At 32.0% G+C, this 22,439-nt stretch overlaps 3 protein-coding genes across 9 annotated transcripts; 1 reads left to right on the forward strand and 2 right to left on the reverse strand.

Annotated features, from left to right (window-relative positions):
- Positions 1-333: 333 nt before the first annotated feature.
- On the forward strand, positions 334-6,301 carry LOC112796930 (probable protein phosphatase 2C 46). Its single transcript, XM_025839612.3, has 5 exons — positions 334-799; positions 911-1,433; positions 1,749-2,116; positions 4,573-4,809; positions 5,726-6,301. Exons 2-5 carry the CDS (start codon positions 1,115-1,117, stop codon positions 5,984-5,986), a joined length of 1,185 nt encoding a protein of 394 aa, XP_025695397.1. The 5' UTR covers positions 334-799; positions 911-1,114; the 3' UTR covers positions 5,987-6,301.
- A 756-nt stretch (positions 6,302-7,057) lies between these two features.
- On the reverse strand, positions 7,058-10,706 carry LOC112796921 (probable serine/threonine-protein kinase PBL18). The gene is made up of 7 exons (XM_072218962.1): positions 10,529-10,706; positions 10,117-10,332; positions 9,966-10,034; positions 9,604-9,672; positions 9,027-9,086; positions 8,607-8,929; positions 7,058-7,629 (listed from the first exon to the last, which is right to left on the reverse strand). Exons 1-7 carry the CDS (start codon positions 10,704-10,706, stop codon positions 7,189-7,191), a joined length of 1,356 nt encoding a protein of 451 aa, XP_072075063.1. The 3' UTR covers positions 7,058-7,188.
- Positions 10,707-12,642: 1,936 nt separating this feature from the next.
- LOC112796899 (serine/threonine-protein kinase CTR1) lies at positions 12,643-17,520 on the reverse strand. 7 transcript variants are annotated; one of them, XM_025839584.2, is made up of 16 exons: positions 17,136-17,520; positions 16,451-16,844; positions 16,238-16,327; positions 16,070-16,135; positions 15,789-15,977; positions 15,389-15,638; positions 15,178-15,218; positions 15,024-15,092; positions 14,841-14,941; positions 14,521-14,599; positions 14,306-14,404; positions 14,151-14,216; positions 14,005-14,054; positions 13,629-13,710; positions 13,377-13,471; positions 12,643-13,290 (listed from the first exon to the last, which is right to left on the reverse strand). In XM_025839584.2, exons 1-16 carry the CDS (start codon positions 17,435-17,437, stop codon positions 13,188-13,190), a joined length of 2,076 nt encoding a protein of 691 aa, XP_025695369.1. In that variant the 5' UTR covers positions 17,438-17,520; the 3' UTR covers positions 12,643-13,187. The 7 variants fall into 7 exon arrangements, 5 of the variants coding, with proteins under 5 accessions (XP_025695369.1, XP_025695360.1, XP_072093702.1 ...); XM_025839575.2 differs by having other exon boundaries at positions 16,055-16,135; XM_072237601.1 differs by having other exon boundaries at positions 16,055-16,135; positions 16,451-16,858.
- Between the last annotated feature and the right edge of the window lie 4,919 nt (positions 17,521-22,439).

A 22,439-nucleotide genomic window follows, 5' to 3' on the forward strand; every position in this document is an offset into this window, starting at 1 on the left:
ATACTCACCACATCATTTTTCATGGCTGCATGACGAACTAGAATTCGCAATATTCATGCTCACTATTGCGAAGTCTTCTTATAATGATGTAAGATGAAAACTCTATCCTCTCAATATTTCGACAAAGAGGATTTATGAGAATGTCAAACAACGACGATATTTCACTTACAGAGAGAAAATAATTTGTTCTTAAAACGATTCTAATTAATATGTAACATTTAAATTAGATAATTCAGTATTCAGCTGATACATCATACTAGTAACTCGTTGGCAATTAGTTATAGAGGTTAAACGATCAAATTATATAGATAGATAAGGACCTATTTAAAATTTAGTGATGATTAAGAAGTGCTATATCCCATGAAAAAAATGGTCGGAGTCTTAGAAGATATTTACCCTTAGTTTTATAAATTAAAAATGTAGTATTTTTCCAGCATAGCAAAAATCGAGAATTTAGGGAGAGAAATTGAAGGGAGAATTACTTGTTTTGCCCTTTTCCTTCGGTGTGTTTCGAAAAAGAGAAAAGAAAAAGAAAAAGAAGAACACAAACAACAACCGAACCCAACAACAACAAACAGATAAAAAGGAGAGTTTTCAGCTCTCAGCTTCTTTCAGGTCATCTCACTCCCTTCTCTTCCCTCCTTTCTCCGCCGATCACCGATCACTCTCTCTCTCTCTCTCCCCGAGACAAACTCATAACAACTACAAAACATCTTAAACTCACACCAAAGACCCTATCTTTACTACAACACCCTTCACTTTCTTGGATCTGCAGATCTAACGTTGTTCCATCAATCAAGTAACTTTATTTCTTCCTTCTACAATAACTAGTAGTACTATTCCTTTCAGCAACTATTTTTATTGTTATTATTTATGTTGTTTAAATTTATTATTTTGTTTATATTTTCAGGTACCCTTTTGCCCCTTTGACTGAAATTCAACCTTGTATTTATCCAATTTTCATGTTTGATTTGGGACTTCAAGATAGGTGCTTGTGTTTACAAATAACAATAGGTGTGAAGTTGTGTGAAGAAACTGGATTACTGTCATTTTTTGCATCCAACTTTTTGGATGTGAAGAAAAACCTGGTGGGTGTTTTGGTTTGAAATGAGGGATGCTATCAAAATTTATGGACTTTCTGGTTGCCTGCTGGCGGCGACGATCATCGCCGGATCGAAAGGGCTCCGATGTCTCCGGCGGGCGGAAGGAGGGTTTGCTGTGGTACAAGGATTGCGGGCAGCATCTGTTTGGTGAATTCTCTATGGCTGTGGTTCAGGCCAACAACTTGCTTGAGGATCAGAGCCAGATTGAGTCTGGTCCCTTAAGCTTGCTTGACACTGGCCCTTATGGTACCTTTGTTGGTGTTTACGATGGTCACGGCGGACCTGAGACATCACGTTACATTTGTGATAACCTATTCCAGCATCTAAAAAGTAATGGCTTCTTTTAAGTTGCATCCCTTGTGTTTGTTATAATGACTCTATGCTCTCAAGAGAGATCTTAGGTGCATGTGGAGCAGAAGTCTCTTGTATTGTACCATTGAATGTGTATTTCATTAGCTATGGCATTAAAAATATAGTTAAAGTGAGAGATGGCGTGGTAATTGATTGAGTACATATTCAGTAGTACAGTGCTAGAGAAGTCTCTGCTCCAGAAACATCTAAGAGTTTGTATTTGGTTTGATGTTGGTTCTGAACATTGTATTGATATTGCGTGTGTATGTGTGTGTGTGTTATTATTTTGTTAAGGATTTGCATCTGAGCATAAGTCTATGTCTGTGGAGGTCATTCGGAAGGCGTACCAAGCTACAGAAGAGGGTTTTCTGTCAGTGGTCACTAAACAGTGGCCTATGAATCCTCAAATTGCTGCTGTGGGATCATGTTGTTTGGTTGGTGTGATTTGTGGTGATTCTCTCTACGTTGCTAACCTTGGGGATTCCCGTGTTGTGCTCGGGAGGGTTGTCAGGGCAACTGGGGAGGTTCTGGCAATCCAGCTGTCATCGGAGCATAACGTGAGTATAGAATCTGTGAGACAAGAGATGCATTCTTTGCATCCGGATGACTCAAAAATTGTGGTTTTGAAGCATAACGTATGGCGAGTGAAGGGCCTGATACAGGTAAGTTCCTTATATGAATATTGGTGATTGACGTTTTTATTAACAAGGATATCAGATTCTTAATTTTTATTCTAAATATGCGATATTAGAGTGCATATATTGTGAATATTTCTTTTAGCTTAGCAGATATAGGCGTGCCTAAATCACTGTCTTCTATTGTTATCATGACTTTTTGTTTGATTTCAGTGATAATGTCATGTTGCATTTCTTTTGGTCCCTCCGGCCCTACCGTGGTGTTTTTTTTTTTTTTTTTTGGTGTGGGGGGAGGGGGGGGGTTTGCAAAAATTAGAAAGTGGTATTAAATATGTTATAACATTGAAAACTTTATCTTTCTGAAATGCCAAATATCATAAACAATGCCTGAACATGGGTAATCATGTTAATTGTCAAATGCCATTTTCTTTCAATATTTTGGCTTGAGAATCTCCTTTTATAAGTTTTAACTGAACTTTTAACATATCAAATATAAAAACTGGGATTCTATGGATTTGAGGATCACTGTAAGAGGGTAAAAACATGAAGAGATGGGCTAGTAGTTTGTGGGGAGAAAAATATAAGTCTTGTTTCTTCAACCAAACAATAAATCGAAGCTTAAATTAAATCAAATAATTGTAGTCTTTCGCCGCAGCAATATATTGGTATAAAATAATTGTCATATTACAAATGATATCACATCAGGTTATTCATATATTAGTACTTGGCTCAAACTAGTTGTATAACTAGGAATTAGTTCTTCCTATCAGATGAAGTTATGGTACCCAACTACCCAACTAGAATAATCTAGCCTTGATTTTGACAGATAATATAAAGTGGTTGGGACCACTCATCCATCCAAGGTCATTAATCATGCCATCTCATTCTGTCCAAGATTCAGGCTCATGTAGTATATCAGATCATGTGAAATATCAATCAGATATGTTCTGTCTGCCCTCGCTGCCTTCCTGTCTTCTTTTTTGGCAAACCCCACTATAATTTCAATTTGATGTTAGTGTTTCCAGTCTCCTTCGCCCCTTGTTATTCTACTTGAGTACTGAAATCTCAGACCCTCTGTCCTAGGATTTCTGCTGCTGACTCACCACTTCCTTTATTAACGTTTGTGATACTTGAGTTGTTTTTTCAGTTAGTGTTTATAGAACCTATCTTATATTTTTTAATGGTTGTCTTGAAGTCGGTTTAGTTGTATCAAGCTAACAGCATGACTAATTTGTGTAAAGAAGCAACGATTGTGTGTTATCCTCTCTTTTTGTAGTGCTTTGGTGCACTGCTTACCATGGAGTTCTAGCTTTAATTATTCGGACTCAATTATCGAGTATTGACTTTATTTGGGATAGGATTCGGTTTTTGGATTCCATGTGGTGCTCTGTACATTGTCTGTTTAATGGTGTTTTGTCTAGCTGATATTCCAAGGGACTGACAAGTGTTGTTACATGGTCTATCCCTTTCGGTCTTAGCTGTTTCTTTCATATATGTATGATGTATGATGCCTTATCTTTTTCTGTACGTTCTTTTCTCTTCTCCTTCCGGTAAATTTCTAGTTCTATTAAAAAAATTCTAAAAGCAGTGTAACCTTGAGATTTAAGAGGAATGTTAGAATGTTAATAGTTTTTCAGTATTGGGCATTGTGTTATTGTCAAGAGTTTTATTGCACTGGACTCCTGCAATCGTACTAGTTGTACTATAGCAAGCTTTTGGCCTTGAATAATATTATATATTGGTGTTTTTATTTATCTAGTGTATTAAGCTCAAATACCTGGTTGAAGAGAGATTAGAGAGAGAAAAATCAGAGAGCTCCTTCTTTCTTTTGGTTGGATACTGAGAGATAATTTGTAATAAAGAAAAAAAAAGGGAAATAAGTGTTCAGTTCACACAAAGTTATCTCAACTTTCAGAAAGAAAACCAGAGAAATGAGTGATTTTATTTAAAATGAGAACTTCGTCTTTATTTTTTCCCCCTCTTTATCATAGTAGGATCAAACGGTTATTTACTTTTTTCCCCTTTCTTCATACTAGTTTCTACAATCAAGCAAAAGAAAGGAATGTCTCTTATTTTCTTCTCTTTTTCATGTGTTAGGAATCATGTCATGTGACTTGTAAGTTGCAATTATGGGTTAGTTTTATATCATAAGAATAGGAGTGATAAATATACTATCTCTTACTTATATCCACTTCAATCATAACCATGTTCTTTCAACAAGAAAAATGCATTGAGTAAAGAAAGAGAACAAAATTGGATAATCATAAGGGAAAAAAATGTGAAGTTTTATCATGTGTAGTTTTGATTATTATAAAGTGAAATATATTGCTAGTTACAAATTACAGTGATGAAAGTTGGAACTTGAAGTTTGGAAGGATGGAGTCATTGACTCATGGTTTGATGGATTTGGTTTGTATATGGTTGCAAATTGTTTAGACTTATCTTTTGTGATACAAATTGGTTATGAAATTTTTCTGTCACAGGTCTCAAGATCCATTGGTGATGTGTACCTTAAAAAGGCAGAATTTAACAAGGAACCTTTGTATGCTAAGTTTCGTCTTCGGGAAACTTTCAAAAGACCAATTTTGAGCTCTGAACCATCAATTTCTGTTCATGAACTTCAAGAGCATGATCAATTTCTCATATTTGCTTCTGATGGTCTTTGGGAACACCTAAGTAATCAGGATGCTGTTGATATAGTTCAAAATCATCCACACAACGTAAGATGAACATGCTATATGTTTTATGTTTGGTTTAGTTATACTTCTTGTGCTTATCATTTTACTCGATTTTCAGTTAGGTCCAAATAGTTTAAAAGTTTGTAGTTCAGACCTTATGTTATACAAAAATTTTCAATTAAGTCCTTATAATTTAGATATAATTAAATCCCTAGAAAGTGAAATATATTGCTATAATTTAAAAATTTTGTAATTGAGTTCTCCCTATATTGCACCACAATTTTCAGAAAAAGTAGGGCTCTATCATATACGGGTTTTCTTTTCTTTTTCTCTTTTAGACACCAAAAAAGAAAAATCTAATATAGGGGTTTCATTATAAGATTTTCCAACAAAAAGGGACTTGATTGAAATGTTTAAACTATAGAGATTTGGTTACTTTTGTATTATATAAGGACTTGAACAAATTTTAAACTATAGTGATCTAACTAAAAATTGAGTGAAATTTTAGGGACCTTAAGAATAATTAAACATTTATTTTTCATCACTTACTATATATAACATACCTTTCCATTTTAAATAGTTTCATAAGTTAATTGAGTCCATTGTTTATTTATTTTTATCACTTACTATGGAGCAGTTATAAACAGTCTTATTGTGGACATGATACATGAGAGGATTCAATGACATCATTTGATCCATGTAGTTGATCCCATCTAGTGGGATAAGACTGTTGTTGTTGTTGTTGTTGTATGGAGCTGTTATAACTTTTTTCCTATCAGAGAAAAGAAATGATGATGCATTTTTTTTTAGGAAAGGGAAGAAGTTGTGACCTGAATTGTTTACAATGAATAATTGTCATGGAAGATTGATACTTTTAATTAGGATGCAACACTTCCATTGTAGGATAATCAGAGTAAATGCTAGTAGATGTCAGGGTTAAATTTGGTTGTCTTTGCAGGGAATTGCTCGGAGGCTCATCAAAGTTGCTCTTCAGGAAGCCGCAAAGAAACGAGAGATGAGGTATTCCGACCTGAAGAAAATAGACCGTGGCGTTCGGCGGCATTTCCACGATGATATCACAGTTGTAGTTGTATTTCTTGACTCCAATCTTGTCAGCCGAGCCAGCTCGGTACGGGGTCCTCCGATATCTGTGAGGGGCGGGGGCGTTCCCCTACCTTCTAGAACCTTGGCTCCATGTGCCGAACTCGGTTCTAGCTGATGAAGGCGGTGGCGGCAGCAGTATCATCCTGTTATTTATGTTTGTATGTAGTGTTTGTACCCTTTTAGCAAGACATTGAGCTTCTGGTGAACCACCAGGTTGTATATTCAATTTAACAAAGTTTGAGAAGATAAAAAAAAATAACATTTGGTCAATTAATGCAATGTAACAAGTAACCTGGGATATGTTAGCTTAATGCCTGAGGGAGAAAAAGCATCTTTGGAAATAGAACACCAAACCCAAAAGGTGACATTGGATATTTGATCATTCAGTCATAATCTTTTCTCATCATTCTATGGAGTGATGTTCTGTAAATTATATGTGCACACTTTTAGATCATTCTTATGCCTTACAAAACTATTTTTATTTTTTGTATTGTTTTCTAATGTTTATATCCCTTTGTTATGAAGTCACCTTTTTTGAAAGTTTAAGCTGATAGGAAGAGATATATAAATGATTATATCATTAGCTGTTGAAATCTGAATGTTATTCGAGAAATAGTGACTTTCTATTTCAAGTTTTAGCAATGTCTTTTAGGACTCGAACTTGTAAACATTGAAGAGAAGAGTTTGCAGATTACAAATCCGATTTTGTGTTTATATATTTCATAACTAGTTTGTTGTTCTCAATAGCAAAGCTAGATTGATAAATATCACAAGCTTTCCATGGATTGTTGATATTGTTTTTCTTAGGTTAAGATTGATACAAGGATAAATGCATGTGCTTTTTCAACTTTTCATCATACCTATACAATTTTAAACCTAGCAATATAGTGTATTTTTTCTTAATTTGTTTTAATTTTTTAAAAATATTTCAAGAATAGAAGAGTTGAAACAAATGAGAATAGAAAAGAAAAGAAGTCATCACATTTGAGAAAAGGAAATAAAGAAAATATGCAATGATATATAATTCTAAAAAAAAAATCTTGTTACTTTTAAAATTCCAGCAAAAACCTTATATTTATAACATTGAGCCATTCATAAATTGTTTCAAACTATTTGAACATTGCACATGTTAATACAAAAATAAAATTCTCTCATTATGTCCTTTTTCTTCTAAATAAATGCACAACTATAATAATTTAATTTACACCATATTAATATGGCCATGTCTATACAAATTGTTCAAAAATATTCTCCATTCAAACATAGGAAGAGTGATGAAAATATATAATTCATCTAAGATCTTAATTAATTATACCTTTATATGTCCCCATCCTCTTGAATTCTCTTCAAGTTGTTGTTATCAATGTCAATACTTATACTATTATTTTCTAGGCACATTAACCTTGTACTCTGAAATGATAAGCTATCCATATCAATATGGAATTTCTGAAGTCCAACACCATCTATGCTCACAAAGCTATCATTCTTTTCCACTGATGATTGCTGAGACAATCCAATTGATGGGAAACCCTTTGAAGAATGTTGCTTGTTGTTGAAGGTATCTTCAGAGTATAGTGCTTGTTCTAGTTCTTGACACACTTGAATCATTGTAGGTCTACTTTTTGGTTCTTGAACCACACATCTTAAAGCAAGTTGACCCATCTTCAGCATAACTCTCATATTGCATGGCTCACTTTGACATAGCAAGTTTGCATCTATGATTTCTTCAACATTACCCTTCTCTAAGCTAGGGCTTGCCTACAACAACATAGATAGCAACTACTTTTACTGATTAATTTTGATATACTGTCAATGTATAATATCTTGGCCGTTTAATCATATTTTTGCATCATCATAAGTACTTGACTTTTGAGTTGCTGCCTCAAAAGTCATTCATTAAGTGAAAAATATTAACATTAATAAAGACATTCAACATGATACGCACACGTTAAAAAACATCAAAATTTTAAAGAATGGGACATGAACACAACACATGCAAACATATTTCCAAGATGTACATAGGTGAATTTCAAATATTTGTCAAGATAGTAATATTTATTACTTTTTCCGTTCCTTTTAATACTTACGGAACATTTGTTAAACAAAAAAGGTTCTCTAAAATGATAAATAATCATTAACTTTGTAACTTTCATCTTAGGTAAGTCCCATTATGTGAGTCTCATTAATCTAAGTTTATTGACAATTTAGTGTATTTGGATACAATTTTAGTCCAAATACATTAAATAGCCTATATATCTAAAATAGTAAATGTAAAGAGAAAGTTATTACATGGAGAGAGCAACAAAACTTGTAGAACTAGAGAAAAACAAAGGCTAATTTTTTTTATATTAGTTAAATATATGTGTAATACATTGATATTGAAAGATTAGGTGTTTTTTTTTTAATATGGTGTTTTATTCAAATCGGACGGTCCAATTTGTTTAAAGAAAAAAATAAACTACAAATCGGAGGGTCCGACTTGTTTGAAAAGAAAAAAAAAGCTACAAATCGTAAGGTCCGTTTTGTATTTTTTATTTTTTTTATTTTCAAAATCACATATCGGACCGTCCGATTTGTAGCTCCCATAGCAAAGTTAAATACTTCTCTTCTCACATCATTGAGAGATACACTCTTCTCTCTCTCACACGAAAAAAAAAAGTGAAAAAGAAAATGCAAAACTTTAGTAACTTGATATACAGAAAATTTGTGAGGTCATTATCATTTGCATTGCTTACCCAATCAATTATATGTTGCTTGCTTTGTACCTCATTTGTATCAACAGCAGGTCTAGCTGAAACAAGTTGAAGAAGTATGACACCAAAGCTATAAACATCAGTGAATTTTGTCAAGTGAAAGCTTGAACAGTATGCCGGATCAAGATACCCTGGTGTCCCTTTGATTTGGCTACTCACATGTGATTGGTCCTCAATAGGGCCGGATTTCACCAACCCGAAATCCGAGACCTTAGCCTCGAAACCTTCACCTAATAGGATGTTACTTGGTTTGAGATCACGATGAATTATACTCGGCTTTATTCCTTCATGTAAATAAGCTATGCCTATATATATAAAAAAAATGTTAAGAGGATTTCTTGTTTGTCATATTGAATTGTTGGATAAATAATTAATTAGTCATGTCAAGGATATAATATATACCTCTAGCTGCTCCTATTGCTATGTTCACTCTTTGCTTCCAAGTCAAGCTATTCTTGTTCCCTATACAAGGCAACATTCATATTTTTATGTTCTAAGATGGATAAGAATAATGGCATGTTTTCATATCTGTTTCCATTGTAGTGTCTTTTATGTACTAAATTTTATAAATAAAAAAATTAAACAATAAAATTCTATTTTTGGTTTTGTTTTTTACTTTTACAAAATTATATAAACAGAGAAATACTGAAAAGAATATATACTCAAATTGGTCCCTAAGGAACTTCGCTTCGCACGTTTTCATCCCCAAGAAAATGTTATTATGCCGAAGTCCCTAAAGTTTACAAAAACAAGACATACAAGTCCTTATCTTAGACCATTGTTTTCGCTTGGACAAATAAGTCCTTAAAAGTATAATAGAAGGACTTATATGTCTTACTTTTGTAAAGTTTAAGAAACTCAACGTAATAAAATTTTTTTAGAGACCAAAACGTCTGACATGAAATTCCTAGGAAATTTATTTGGGAATATATTCTACTGAAAATGAAAATAGAAATGAAGTCCTAAATAGTTGACTTACCAATCATATATTCAAGCAGAGAGCCATTTGGTACATATTCATATACCAGAATTCTTGCCCCAAATCTTTCTGATAAACACATAATTGAGCCATGTTAGCATGAAAATATTTGGAATCTTCTGATATACATTTACCTATTTTTATTTTTTATTTTTTTGTGATCATATACCAATAATTCTATTAGAATTATTCAGTATTCGTATGCTATATGCAAATAAAAGAGAGAATCAAGGTAAACTAAACTCAATTGAATGCATGCTACCAAAGCAGCATTCTTTGGCAACAAATTCATCAATTCAAGAACATGAACAAGTAAAAATGAGAGCTCAACTTTCATGTAACTAACTAACTAACTAACTAACCTGGTTCTTCACAATACCCCACTAGACCAATAAGATTTCTGTGCTTTACAGTTGCAAGGAGCCTAACTTCTGCCAAGAACATAACGAAAAAAATTCAAATTTAAGACAGAAAAGAAAGTATGATTGATTGAAGTTTCTCGTGTCAGCTTACCATTTCGGAATTCATCGACGCTTAAGAAGGATTCGCCGTGAGCTCTCTTAATGGCTAAAGTTCCTTCTAATTCAAAATTTCCTTTGTAAACATTTCCAAATGCACCAGAACCAAGTAAGAATTCTTGGCTAAAGTTCTTGGTAGCTCTCTCTATTTCATCAAAGGTAAAACGCCTTAGAGGCATTGTTTCATCTTTGAAGCTGTTGTACTCTTTACCTGCACCAAAAGAAATTCAGATAAAAATAAAAATTATGCTACAAAATTCCACTCCTATCTTAGATGAATGTATGCATTTATTGGTTTTAAAATAAGAACATAATTTCTGCCATGCAATTCGTTATTTTATTTTATTTTTGTGATTAAATGACAAGTATTCTTTTAGAGAACCAAATAAAAATAACTAGAAGCTCACCTTTCAAAGTCCTATGTTGTTTGAAAAGTGCAATGAGCTTTGTTCCAAAGAGGCAGAACAATATGGCAGCAACTAACATAACTGTCGAAATTCCAGCAAGAAATCCCAGCATCATGTGATTTGTTGCGTTTCTCATTGGTGATGGGTTCTCCACCATACTTCTATATCCATCAACCATTGCTTCAACCTTATGATTATGTGAAGAAGAAATTTCTTTATAGTTGACAAACACCCTTTTGGTAGTTTCAATTTTAGATGAGATTCCACAAACATTATTCTTACATAGCCGATAATTGCAACTCCATGATTTTCTCAATGAAACTCTTTTAGTTGGTCATATATTATTATTAGGCCGGCTTATAAGCCAAAAGGATTCCCCTTACTATATATTAGTGCAACTATATATATATAGTAATGTATGTTTTGTTTCGAGTATCATCCAGTCCGGCAGACCAAAGACTAATCTATCGCAGATCGGTTTGTCATTGATCATTGAGTTGATACATACACACAGTGTGATTCGAATCACCGGCATTTATTTAAGTGAACGAATGAGCTAATCACTCAGTTGGTTAACAAACATAATATAATTCTTCACATAACCTATATTTTCAGCAAAAAAACAAACGGAAGAACCACAATACACAATAATTTACTTATTAATTAATTGCTAGTGAATTGATTATGACAATGTACAACTTTATGTGATGGAGATGATGATGATGATGATGCTATGTTTAAATAGAGCCAGAGAGTAATCTAGGAAGGTTAATAAATTAATTTTGTCACAAGATTAATAGACATGCCGGATAACCTTCTAGATAAGTATCCCAATTATCATGTTTAAATGTTTAATGCTATATATGATAATATGATATGATAATGGTATCATAGATAGTAGTTTATAGGGTTATTGACAAAGTCAAGTTTGTTTCATTAGAGATTTGATTATGCAATTTGTTGATTGTGTTGGCCAATACCTTTTGTTTCATTGAATATTGTTGATTGATTGAAGAATATATCATTTAACAAAGCATTGCCTCGATCATCCGTTTATAAGAATATTGATTTCATGAGTGAGAAATTAAAGGATCTGGCACCACTAATTGTAACATTCCATTTTTTTAAGAAAAATGTTTTTGATTGGGCGGTGATCTAAAATTTTGAAGGGTGCTGTGTCTCCTTTTCCAGTGAAATTAGTATACTTGGTTTGAAGTTTGAACATAATTGTACCAGGATGGGAACAATCATCTTTTAGCCATATGTGAGGTTTTTCATTTTCTTTCTTTTTTTTTTTTTGGTCAGGGCCATATGTGAGGTTTAATGATGATTAGTAATAAAATAAAGAGAAAATTTTAATACAAAACAAAAATAAATATATACATAAGGAGGCATGTAACAGCTTACGTTTTTAGAAAAAGATACTTCATGACCATAACCATTTTAGCTTCATACACTTAAAAGTGATTTGTTATAATGATATTATTAGATTATGTTCCAATTAAATTTTACTTACAATATCAAAGATTCAAATATTAAGGCATTAATTTTTGATAGTTCATCCATAACCATTTTAGCTTATCAGAAGTGATTAGTTAATGATATTATTGGATTATGTTCTAAGTAGATTTTACTTTACAGTATCAAAAATTTAATCTTATAGTCGTTTTGGAGAAGACTTTATCTAACTATCACTTAAAATTACATAATTATTTAGACTATAAAAGAAAAATGAAAGATCTTTATATAAATTCAAGCACATTAATAAAATCTAGCCAAAAAAAAAAAAAAAATTATGTAGCAATATAACTTTAGGAGAGGAAGGCCAATTATACTATAGCCAAGTGGTCATCATCAACTGGACCTTTGACAAGTTCAACACCATTACAAGTTTACAACTCATCTTGGACTTGTTCCAACATTTAATCATATTTATACTATATGCTTCACAATAAGAGGAAAATCCAAGAGGGAAAGAAAAAGAACAAAGCATAGCAATGCAGTAGAATAATATATAGAATAATGCGGTCTAGAACTTTTGTTTGGACTAGGATTGTTGAGTTCCCCATCGATTGATTATTGAACCTTAGCCACATGTGAAACTTGGACATCTCTTTTAACTTCAACGTACATGTGAATATAATCACATGAATGCAACCATTTCTAGCAAAAAAGTTCACGTAGTTAAATGGATCATGCGTTCCAACTAGAACGCTCGACTCAAATGTTTAGATATTGAATAGCAATAAATACATGACATTGTATTAGTATGACTAATTTATAGGTTCAACCATTAACTTCTGAATTATTCCATTCGAAGTAAGGAATGTACATTCTATGTTCTATGTTCTAGCTTGTACATTCTATGCATTCTATGTTCTAGTTTGAATTTAGCATTTCTCTGTGAATGATGAAGATGGGTTCAATTCGATTCTTGGCTTTCATGGAAGGCGCCCGTCATTGGTCAGCATCATCTCAAGTCACTTTGAATCCATAACTACATGAGTGACAAGAATCACAATGATCAACCAGCTATTCTTCTCAAAGTCTTCCAATTCTCTCATATTGGAAGGAACTAGGAAGGATGTTCTGTTGCGCTCAATTTTGTTCGGCTAGGACTTTTCAGTTGCTATTCATAAACCCAGACCACATAACAAGTTTATGATTCTGAATTTCTCCTAATTGACACTGCGTTTACTTTGTTAACAAGGAACATCATTCTCTGTATTAGCTCTTGAAACGATGGGCGTTGTTCTGGGTCACTGCTCAAATTTAACATAAGTCATGTTTTTAGTTGAGTTTGAAGGAAAACTACCAACCAAATAGGTGGTGTATATTATGGAAGCACCTTTGCCAGCAGTCACGAATGACTGATGCCACTTGGGGATCAAGCCCTTCCGGAAGCTCAAGTCTTCTATCCATAAATCCTACTACTCCAACCACCTTTCAAGTGAAATACAGCAGTTATGGCAAGATGACTTCAGAGGTTTGTTATCTTCATGTTTAATTCAATGATATGTTCATCATTTTAATTAAACCATCTATACTTAATCAAAGTTCCTGGAATGTGTGTCACCAAGAGAGAAAGAGAGAAAGGAACCTGTAAGGAATTCAAATTTTCCCATGGAATGGACTGAGTCATTAGTTCCCAGAGGATGACACCAAAACTGTACACATCCGACCTGTGTAAAATAGAAAGGAAAATCCGAAAATGATCACATCAGGATATTTTGAAATTGCGAATGTAGGGCGATGATAGGGACAAGGGACAAAACTAAGGACTGATATATTATCACTTCCTCATCAAATATAAGGTTGCAAGTTGTGAGGAGATTCAAGCTGACTGATTGAGCTATTCCTCAAGCAAGCAATTAATAAGCGACAAGAAACAAAAGAATAAAATTCACTTCTCAGAAAGTTTCCTGAAAACTTTCCCCAGTGAGCAGTATCTATAGAACTTAGCTCCAGGGAATTACTTTTCATTGGAAGGCTCATTTCGTAGGACTTCAGGGGCCATCCATTGAGGCTGCATTTTGACAGAAAAACACATTGATGAAAAACTAAAAAGATTTAAGCCGTATGTATTGGATCTACAAAGTGAAAAGATGAGAGATATCATTACAGTGCCTCTTCCTTTTGAAGTCAATAAAGTTGAATCCTTCAACCTTGACAAACCAAAGTCTCCAACCTAAGGGTAAAAAACCAAATATCATTGTTCTCCAGGTAGGTATTCAATCTTCCCGGGATTACTGAATGAATATCCAAGCAATGAATTACCTTGACAGTCCAGTTTTTATCAACAAGCAGATTAGAAGACTTTAGGTCTCTATGCACAATGGGTGGATTTCTATGATGAAGATAATTCATACCTTTAGCCTGCAGTAAGCAATGATGTGATTGATAACATTGCAACAATTAAGGTTCAGCAAGCCATCAGCTAGTTCTTAATATCCGTTTATGAATGTGGTGTTTGAGAGAGAGAGGAAACGCACAACATCAAGAGCCATCCTTAAAAGCCTTCTGATATCTAGTGGCTGATTACTCTTGTGCAGAATTTTGAAAAGGCTTCCCCTACCAAGTTCAATAAAATCAATGTAAGATGCTCCTCAAATTTTCTCAAAGAAAGTAGAAATTGATAGGGATTTTATGCACGTACTGATTGATACTTTCATATTCAATAATTCACATATCTATTACATGATGACAAAAAAAATAAATAATAAAAATAAAACCTAATAGATGCATGATACTTTTGTGCATCTAAGTAAGCACAACTTATTTTACATTCAATATAACAAGCTCTAACACTTACCTAGGTAATAGTTCTGTTACAATGGCAAGCCTTTCCTGCGAATATACTGCTCCCATGAAAAGTAATACATTAGGGTGTCTTAGTCTCTTCATTATATCAATCTGAAGTAAGCACACAGATTCCGGAATGAGCTGTTTTCTTTCTCAATCAGGCAAATATAAAATGAAACTTAAATTCTTATACCTCTTTTTTGTAGTCATGTAAGGTCTCCTCTGTGTATCCATTCCCAAAGTAAACCTTGACAGCAACATCCTGATATAAAGAATATAGGGCACATCAGTAGATGCCAAATCAATACTCCTACGAAGACAATAAAAAGAATACGTTGAATTATTACCGATCCATTCCATATTCCGTGATACACAACTGCATAAGACCCTGCAACATAAAGAAAAAACATAATGAGGTCTGGAATCAATATATTTAACTGATAATATGTGCAAACGGAAATTGTATTGGACTGCTTCAACAAGATAGAAGTGTCTCAGCATTTCAACTCCTCAACATAGCATAAAGGAATCATAAAAATGCACAACAGAATCAACTACCTTGACCAATCTCCTCTCTTAATTGAAGGTTTTCCCAATGGATTTCAGACTTCACAATAGAGTTTGACTCATTGTCACCCTTACTTGATGAACTTCCATTACTGCCTCCATTACTGCCAGTGCTTTCTCGTGTACTTTGCAATTGCAGTCCTTCTTGTTGCTTTTTCATTTCATCTTCTATCACCATATTTATAGCTTCTTGTTCCTTTTTCTTTGGATTAAATTTGCAGTGTAATCTTAACAATGGGTCCTAGGAAAAGGGAGAACGAAAACATTCAATGTACTCCCTTCAGAAAGATTCTACAGAAATAAATTTGAGAACAGTGAATGTTCTTTGTGCACAAATATTTGTATCCGCTATAGTGCTATCCCAAAAAGAACTATATTTATGAATATTTACTTCTCTATCCTCTTCATTAGCACCATCCTTGCGTGGAGTTAAAGCTACTGAGCCTCCAGAAGAATCACCCTCATTATTCACTCTCTTACTTCCGGAACAATCATTCGTGCAATTACTTTTAATGCTTCCATCATCCTTCCCACATTTTTCACTTCCCCCTGTTTGTAGCTTGGCTAGGACTCTGGCTGCCTGAAGTGATTAAACCATATATTAACCACACAAAGACTGATATACAAAGCAGAATTCACAAATTCAAATTAACTTACAATAGTAGACTTAACCTTCTCGGACACCTCCCTAAAAGTTCTGTTTTCACTTCTCTGATGACTAGAATGACGTTCTTTTTCCTGAATCCAAATTAGAAAGAAAATTTTTTAAAAAATAGTTATTATAATACCAAAAAAGCTAACCCAGAATCCCAAAAGTCTTCAAGCAGAATGGAGACATACATGAATGCTGTGTTTTTCTTCATCTCCATCTGTTGTAGTATTCCTGGAAAATGCATCATCCGGATGCCGATTTAGGAGAATCTTTGATGCCTGGTAGATATAAAGACTAGGTTCTATGATATAATTTCAGCAAAAGTGATGGAAGTCCAAAGAGAATAATGAAATAAAAAAAAAAAAAATAGCAGCTGTATTAATGAAGCTTAAGAGGAGAACCAGATTAGAGACAGATGATGCAATCAACGGTCGTGGAGGCCACTGAATTCTTTTGAAATTTATCCTCTGTCCTCCAGCTTTGCCATTGTTACCAGGTTGGTAACTTCTATTTTCTGAATCCATTGAGTTAAATACAGCGGCATCACTAGAAACAGTGATAATACCAACAAGCTCACCATCCTCATAAAGAGGAGTTTTAGTCACTATTGCTATGAATACTTCACCAGATCTCTTCTTGAAAGGAAACTTTCCAGACCATGGAACTCCTCTGATCAACCTTTCTAGAATATTCTGCAGAGATTCATAACACTCTTCGGTAACAAGGAACTTAGCAACTCTTTGACCAATGATTTCATAGTCTTTCCATCCATACAGTGTTTCTGCTGAACGATTCCTAAAATGAAACGTCTATATTCAACTCAAAATCACTCTAGGAAAATCTAAATCAAGAATAATTCACAACAAAAGGTAAATTCTTAATGCAAAATACTTTTCGCATCGATTAACTTGTACGCGATATACTCTTTTTGTATCTACAGTATGCAATTCACAGCTGCAACTGTTTCATTAGAAAGTAGTGCATAGCATATAGTGAATAAAAGGAAAGCGAATCAAAGAATAGTTAGTTATTTAGTTAGTTAGTTAGTTAGTTACTGTTATGATCTGAAATTAGTAAATCACCTACCAATATATGATCTCACCGGAGGAAGCTCTGTAGACATGAACGGCGTGTCCCATGCATTTCAACACGCTAGCGTACGGACTATCCGAGAAGAAGTTCCCTGAAAGAAAACGCAGCGTTGAATCTGCAACCACCACTTCTTCTTCTTCCTCTTCCTTCTCCTGCAAGAGTTGGCGGAACTGTTCCCTGAGCTTGGCTTGTTCCTCCTCCAGTGTCCGACACCGATCCGCCAGAACACGGTAAGAAGTTTGTCTCTCGTCGCCGGCCATGGAAGTCGTCGTCGTCGTTGGAACTGCGATGCGCATTACGCACCCCTACTCTGTTATTGGTTCAGTTTTAGTTTAGTTTGTTTATTATTCTGTTACTGCGATTCCCTCTGAGTTGCTTCGTTCCGTATCAATTGAAATATATATTTTATTGGTGGAAATTCAGTTCCAGTCGATTTACGTGAAGTTGATATTTCAGGACCGTTAAATGAAAATTTAGTCAAATTATCTAATAGTTTTTAGACATTAATTTTGTATAAAGTCGATTTCACCTGAATTTTTACCTATTTTATTTAAATTTTTTAAAAGAAAAAGTCTAGGAGGCCAACAATTTTATTGCATTTTGACCAGCATGTAACTAACAGAAAAAAGTGAATCATTAAATAAAATCTCACACCATCAAATCATTATTGATGATTAGTTAATGACTATCGATCACAAATATTACTGTACTTAGCATTGTTCTTTTTAAAATATTTTAATAAGTGAGTGAGTGGGAAGACTTGAGCCTAAAGTTTGAATGCCACGTGGATGAGGGCTGAGGCGGAGGGGGCAGAAGCAATTGGGTGTGGACAGGTGTTCGGTGTACCGGCAGCGGTGACCGGTGCCGTGCGGGTGAAGGTTGGCGCGCCTTCAAGTTTGGTAGCTCTAATTTTTATTGGAAGATAATTAGGTATAGTTTATACTTTATATAAAGTTAATAGATAAAATTTAATTTTATATGAATTTGATAATGGAGAGTCGCTAGATAAAAATTTAGTCAAATTAGTTAAATTATCTAATAACTGTTAGTTATTAACTTTACATAAAGTTAATTATATCTGAGTTTTCACCTAATTTAACCGTTAATGAATTATAATACAAATAACATATTTTTTTATTCTCATTTATAAGTATTAGATTTGAATCTCACAAAAAAATTAATTTTACTAATTTATTTGTTAATTTTTTTGTAATAATAATTTTTAATTTTAATTATCTTATAATACATGCATATATGATTTATTAAGCATCAATTTAAGTCTAATTTATTTGAATCTTGACTATATTTATATATCTTTAATTAGATGGGAAACAAACTACACCCCAAAAGTCATCCATGATGAAAGCAGTAGTAAAAAAAGAGGGAAAAAAAAGAAGTCAAGTGGAAGAAATGTGGGTCAATTGTGGTTGTGCTTTGTGGGCTTGACTGGACTGATGAATATTTTATTGTCCTTTGTGTTAAGATGAATACAAAAGCAGAGTTTGATACTTTTATTGCATTTTGTTTGTGTCCAATATATTAGGTTTGTTGGATTTCAATCTGTTGCTAAAATGATTCAAAAATTTTGAGGAGAACAGCCAAGTAGACCCTGTCCAAAAACAATTAAAAAATCATGTTAGCAGCTTTTGAGCGTGATGGTTACTCAAATAGAGTAGAGTACAATGTCCAAATAAAATAAAATAAAATAAAATAGAGTAGAGTATAATACAATTAAGTTGAGTTGGTCGAGTAATTAGTTTATTAGTCTGTTTAAGTAAGTGTTAGAGATTTAAATTTTATATTGTGTATGCAATAATTCATTGATCAATGACAAATTCTTAAACGAAATTTTGATCCACAACAAAATTAGTTCTTATCCTATCAGGTTGAGAAATATTATGAAAATAAAAAAAAGAGTAGAGTAAGTAGAGTTAAGGAGAAAAGAAGTGTAATAATATTGATATTGAATATTTATGTAACTTTTTTTCACTGATATTACATAGAAATTATTAAATTCTAAAGAGAAAGGTTCATTAAATATATATTCACAACCATGAATAAATTAAAGGCTATCAACTTATGATCCATGTGATTTAAACGTGAAAAAGGAAAAGTCTCATTCGCATGTTTTGGATAATGCTTCATGATTTCCACGCCTAGTACTATACCAAACTCATCACTTCTTTATTTATTTATTTATTTATTTATTTATTTGTAGATACTATATTTTCCCATTACATAATTCTAACTATATAAAAAAAAGCTATGACACAATATGAGTAATTATAAGTAATAATGTATTGACGAAAGCAACAAATGTTTGAGCCTCACAAAATTGATGGCATAATAGAGTAGTGCTGAAATTCTTTCTTTTACAAAGATACAACTTCAGATTTATAATATTAGAAGTTTTAATATCATGTTACAATATAGATTTTTTTAAGAGATTAAACTAATAAAAAATACATAAATAATTATATATTTGACAACAACAATAATATCTTTTAAAGTAGATTTAATTACTCTATTTGTCTCTATAGTTTCGTGAAATTTTCAATTAGTTTTCTATATATATTTTTTTTAATTGAGTTCCTGCACTAATTTTTTGTTTCAATTAAGTCCTTTTTCGTGGTAATTGGATTAATTTTATAGGGACCCAATTAAAAAAAAATTGGTATAAAGACCTAAATAAAAAGAAAAAAAAGTGTAGGGACCCAATTAAAAAAAAATTTGGTGTAAAGACTTAATTAAAAGAAAAAAAAGTATAAGGACCTAATTGAAAATTTCGCAAAATTATACGGACCAACAGAGTAATTAAACCTTTAAAGTATCATAGTGTAGCTAGTAATAATTCAGATAGATGGAGGTAATTATAAATTACTACTACGTACTTAGCATGAAAAAGTAATATTTATTATTTTATTTTATTTTTAATTTGAATGATTCAATCCAATAAAATAATTCAATCTAATTGTTCATTCCAAGCATATATATTTGCCCTCTTGTATAATAGTTTGTAAAGGAAAAAGTGAATGCTAGAAGGCCAATATTTTTAGCCAAAAAAAAACAAAAAAAATTGGTTAGTATTAATTTACATATAAGATAAATATATATAGAAAAATAATAATCACCTAACATTTTTCAAGAAAAACTACTTGCACACCCCCGAAATTTTATACTTTAAATCCACTACTCATTTTCTTTTCTTTTTTTTTTGGATATTTCTTCTCACTTTTATTTACTCCATGTTATTACTTATTCTTTCTTCTTTTCATAGCATCTAATCCACTTTTATTCTTTTTTCTCACTTTTTTTTCTTTTTATTTATTATTATAATTAGGTAAATATTATCCTAACTTTTCTAAAATAACATGTAAGTTATCCTCTATGATGTGTCATATTCTAATTGGGTGTTTATTTTAACGAGAATTAGTAAAAAATGATTTGAGAAGAAAAAACAAGACACCCAATGAGACAGTGATGCTTGAAAGGCGGCTTAACGACGAAGACGAAAGAGTACAATGGAGAAGAGTAAACGCAATTAGAGAGAGTTAGAATACTTTTATGGAAGAATGATTTGGGAAGAGAAAATAAGACTTCTAATGAGACAGTGATGTTTGGAGGCGTAATGACGCCGACAAAAGAGTGGAAAAGAGTAAACGTAATTAGAGATAGTTGAAATACCTTTTATAAAAGAATGATTTGAGAAGAGAAAACAAAACACTAATGAGACAGTGATGCTTGAGAGACGCAACGACGACAAAAAAATAAAAAAAATAACTCAGGTTAAATAAACACACAACTAAAATATAACAGAAAAAATAACTTACATGTTAATTTAGAAAAGTTAAAATAGCATTCACCATTTTTATCATTTTTCTCGGTTCAATATTATATATGCTCAGTTAATTATGATTGTGATGCACTTTAATTTAATAATTAGTTTCATGCAAATTTCTTTGCTTTATTAAAAAGCATTAAAAGACTCTTTATGATGATTATGGAAGTCCAATAATTGTGAAAACAACTCGCATTGACCTAGTTTCATAATTTTTAATGTTCTTAAATATTATGTTTTTTCTTTCCCCTCTCTATTGTACCGCAAGTATATATTTGAATCATAACACTAGAGACAAAAAAAAAAAAGTCCGAACTTGTCTTATTTATTATTTATTAATTATTATAATAATTAATAAATATTAAATAAGATAAATTTTAACAATTTTTTATTAATATTTTTTTATTATCAAACATTTTTAATATTTGAGTAAATTCACGGGCAAACTCAACTTGAACTAGCTAAAGTCTTATCCTTTAAAAGGACCTTAATGTAAATTGCTAAAACTCAGCTTAGCTAAAGTTCTATAAAAAGACCTTAATTAAGCAATTAAGATGACTAGCTAATTTCACATTGCTAATTTGAAAAATAAATGAATGTTAATATTTAGTAGGTAGAATTGGGCATAAAACTCACATACACCATTTATCTAATCATATATTCATATATCCTTATCACAAAAGAATAATATGAATTTAATTCGTTAGGGAGTTAATTTTCTCCAATCAATTTTTAAATTTTTTTATCTTAAATTTTACATCCTAAACTAAACTCTAAATTTTATATTTCAAAATCTAAATCTTAATGGTAAATTCTAAAATCGTCCAAAAAGTAGGAGTCAAAAAATAACTTTTACAATAAAAAAATTTACTAATGTTAATTGACTAATTAAAAATTAATTTTCTATACTTAATATTTCTACTAACATTTAAGACAACAATTAACCAATTGTGTGCGAGTTAATTAATTACTTTGATATATCAACATAAATACATACTTAGATAGTTAGATGGTATATAATGAGAAATTCTTTCAAAATAAGTCAACAATAATGGATCAAAATTAATTTAATATATAAAAAATTATTATCATAAAAATTACTTATCTAAAAAATTTAAAGTAACAAAAAATATATGTAAATATTTATATTACTTTTAAACAGATATTTAATTTGTTTTCTTTTTCTGTTGTCTTAGCTTAGGCTAAAATTATTTCTCTTAATATTAATAAAAATCAAATTTAAAATATTTTAACTATAAAAATTCTAATATTATGTCTTAAACTTATTTAATTTAAGAATATAATAAATATAATAGACTCTATTTAATGCCAAAATTTTCTTTTCACTAACTTGGTACAATATTGGTGCCACTCATAAATGGCATTGGGAGGGAATTTTACAACAATGTACCCTGAGTATATATGTTCCTACAAGTAATTAAATGCGCATATAAACAATG

Source organism: Arachis hypogaea, chromosome 1, assembly GCF_003086295.3.
Source record: "Arachis hypogaea cultivar Tifrunner chromosome 1, arahy.Tifrunner.gnm2.J5K5, whole genome shotgun sequence".
Lineage (NCBI taxonomy): Eukaryota > Viridiplantae > Streptophyta > Magnoliopsida > Fabales > Fabaceae > Arachis > Arachis hypogaea.

Coding starts and splice junctions, on each gene's coding strand:
- LOC112796921 (XM_072218962.1), bottom strand. CDS start 10,706: ATGGTTGATGGATATAGAAGTATGGTGGAGAACCCATCACCAATGAGA. Junction 8,930..9,026: donor AGCAATAGGAGCAGCTAGAG/GTATATATTATA, acceptor TTATATATATAG/GCATAGCTTATTTACATGAA. Junction 7,630..8,606: donor AGCAACATATAATTGATTGG/GTAAGCAATGCA, acceptor ATGTTGTTGTAG/GCAAGCCCTAGCTTAGAGAA.
- LOC112796899 (XM_025839575.2), bottom strand. CDS start 17,437: ATGCGCATCGCAGTTCCAACGACGACGACGACTTCCATGGCCGGCGAC. Junction 15,219..15,388: donor AAGAGAGGAGATTGGTCAAG/GTAGTTGATTCT, acceptor TTTATGTTGCAG/GGTCTTATGCAGTTGTGTAT. Junction 14,600..14,840: donor GTAACAGAACTATTACCTAG/GTAAGTGTTAGA, acceptor TGAACTTGGTAG/GGGAAGCCTTTTCAAAATTC.
- LOC112796930 (XM_025839612.3), top strand. CDS start 1,115: ATGCTATCAAAATTTATGGACTTTCTGGTTGCCTGCTGGCGGCGACGA. Junction 1,434..1,748: donor CCTATTCCAGCATCTAAAAA/GTAATGGCTTCT, acceptor TATTTTGTTAAG/GATTTGCATCTGAGCATAAG. Junction 4,810..5,725: donor TTCAAAATCATCCACACAAC/GTAAGATGAACA, acceptor TTGTCTTTGCAG/GGAATTGCTCGGAGGCTCAT.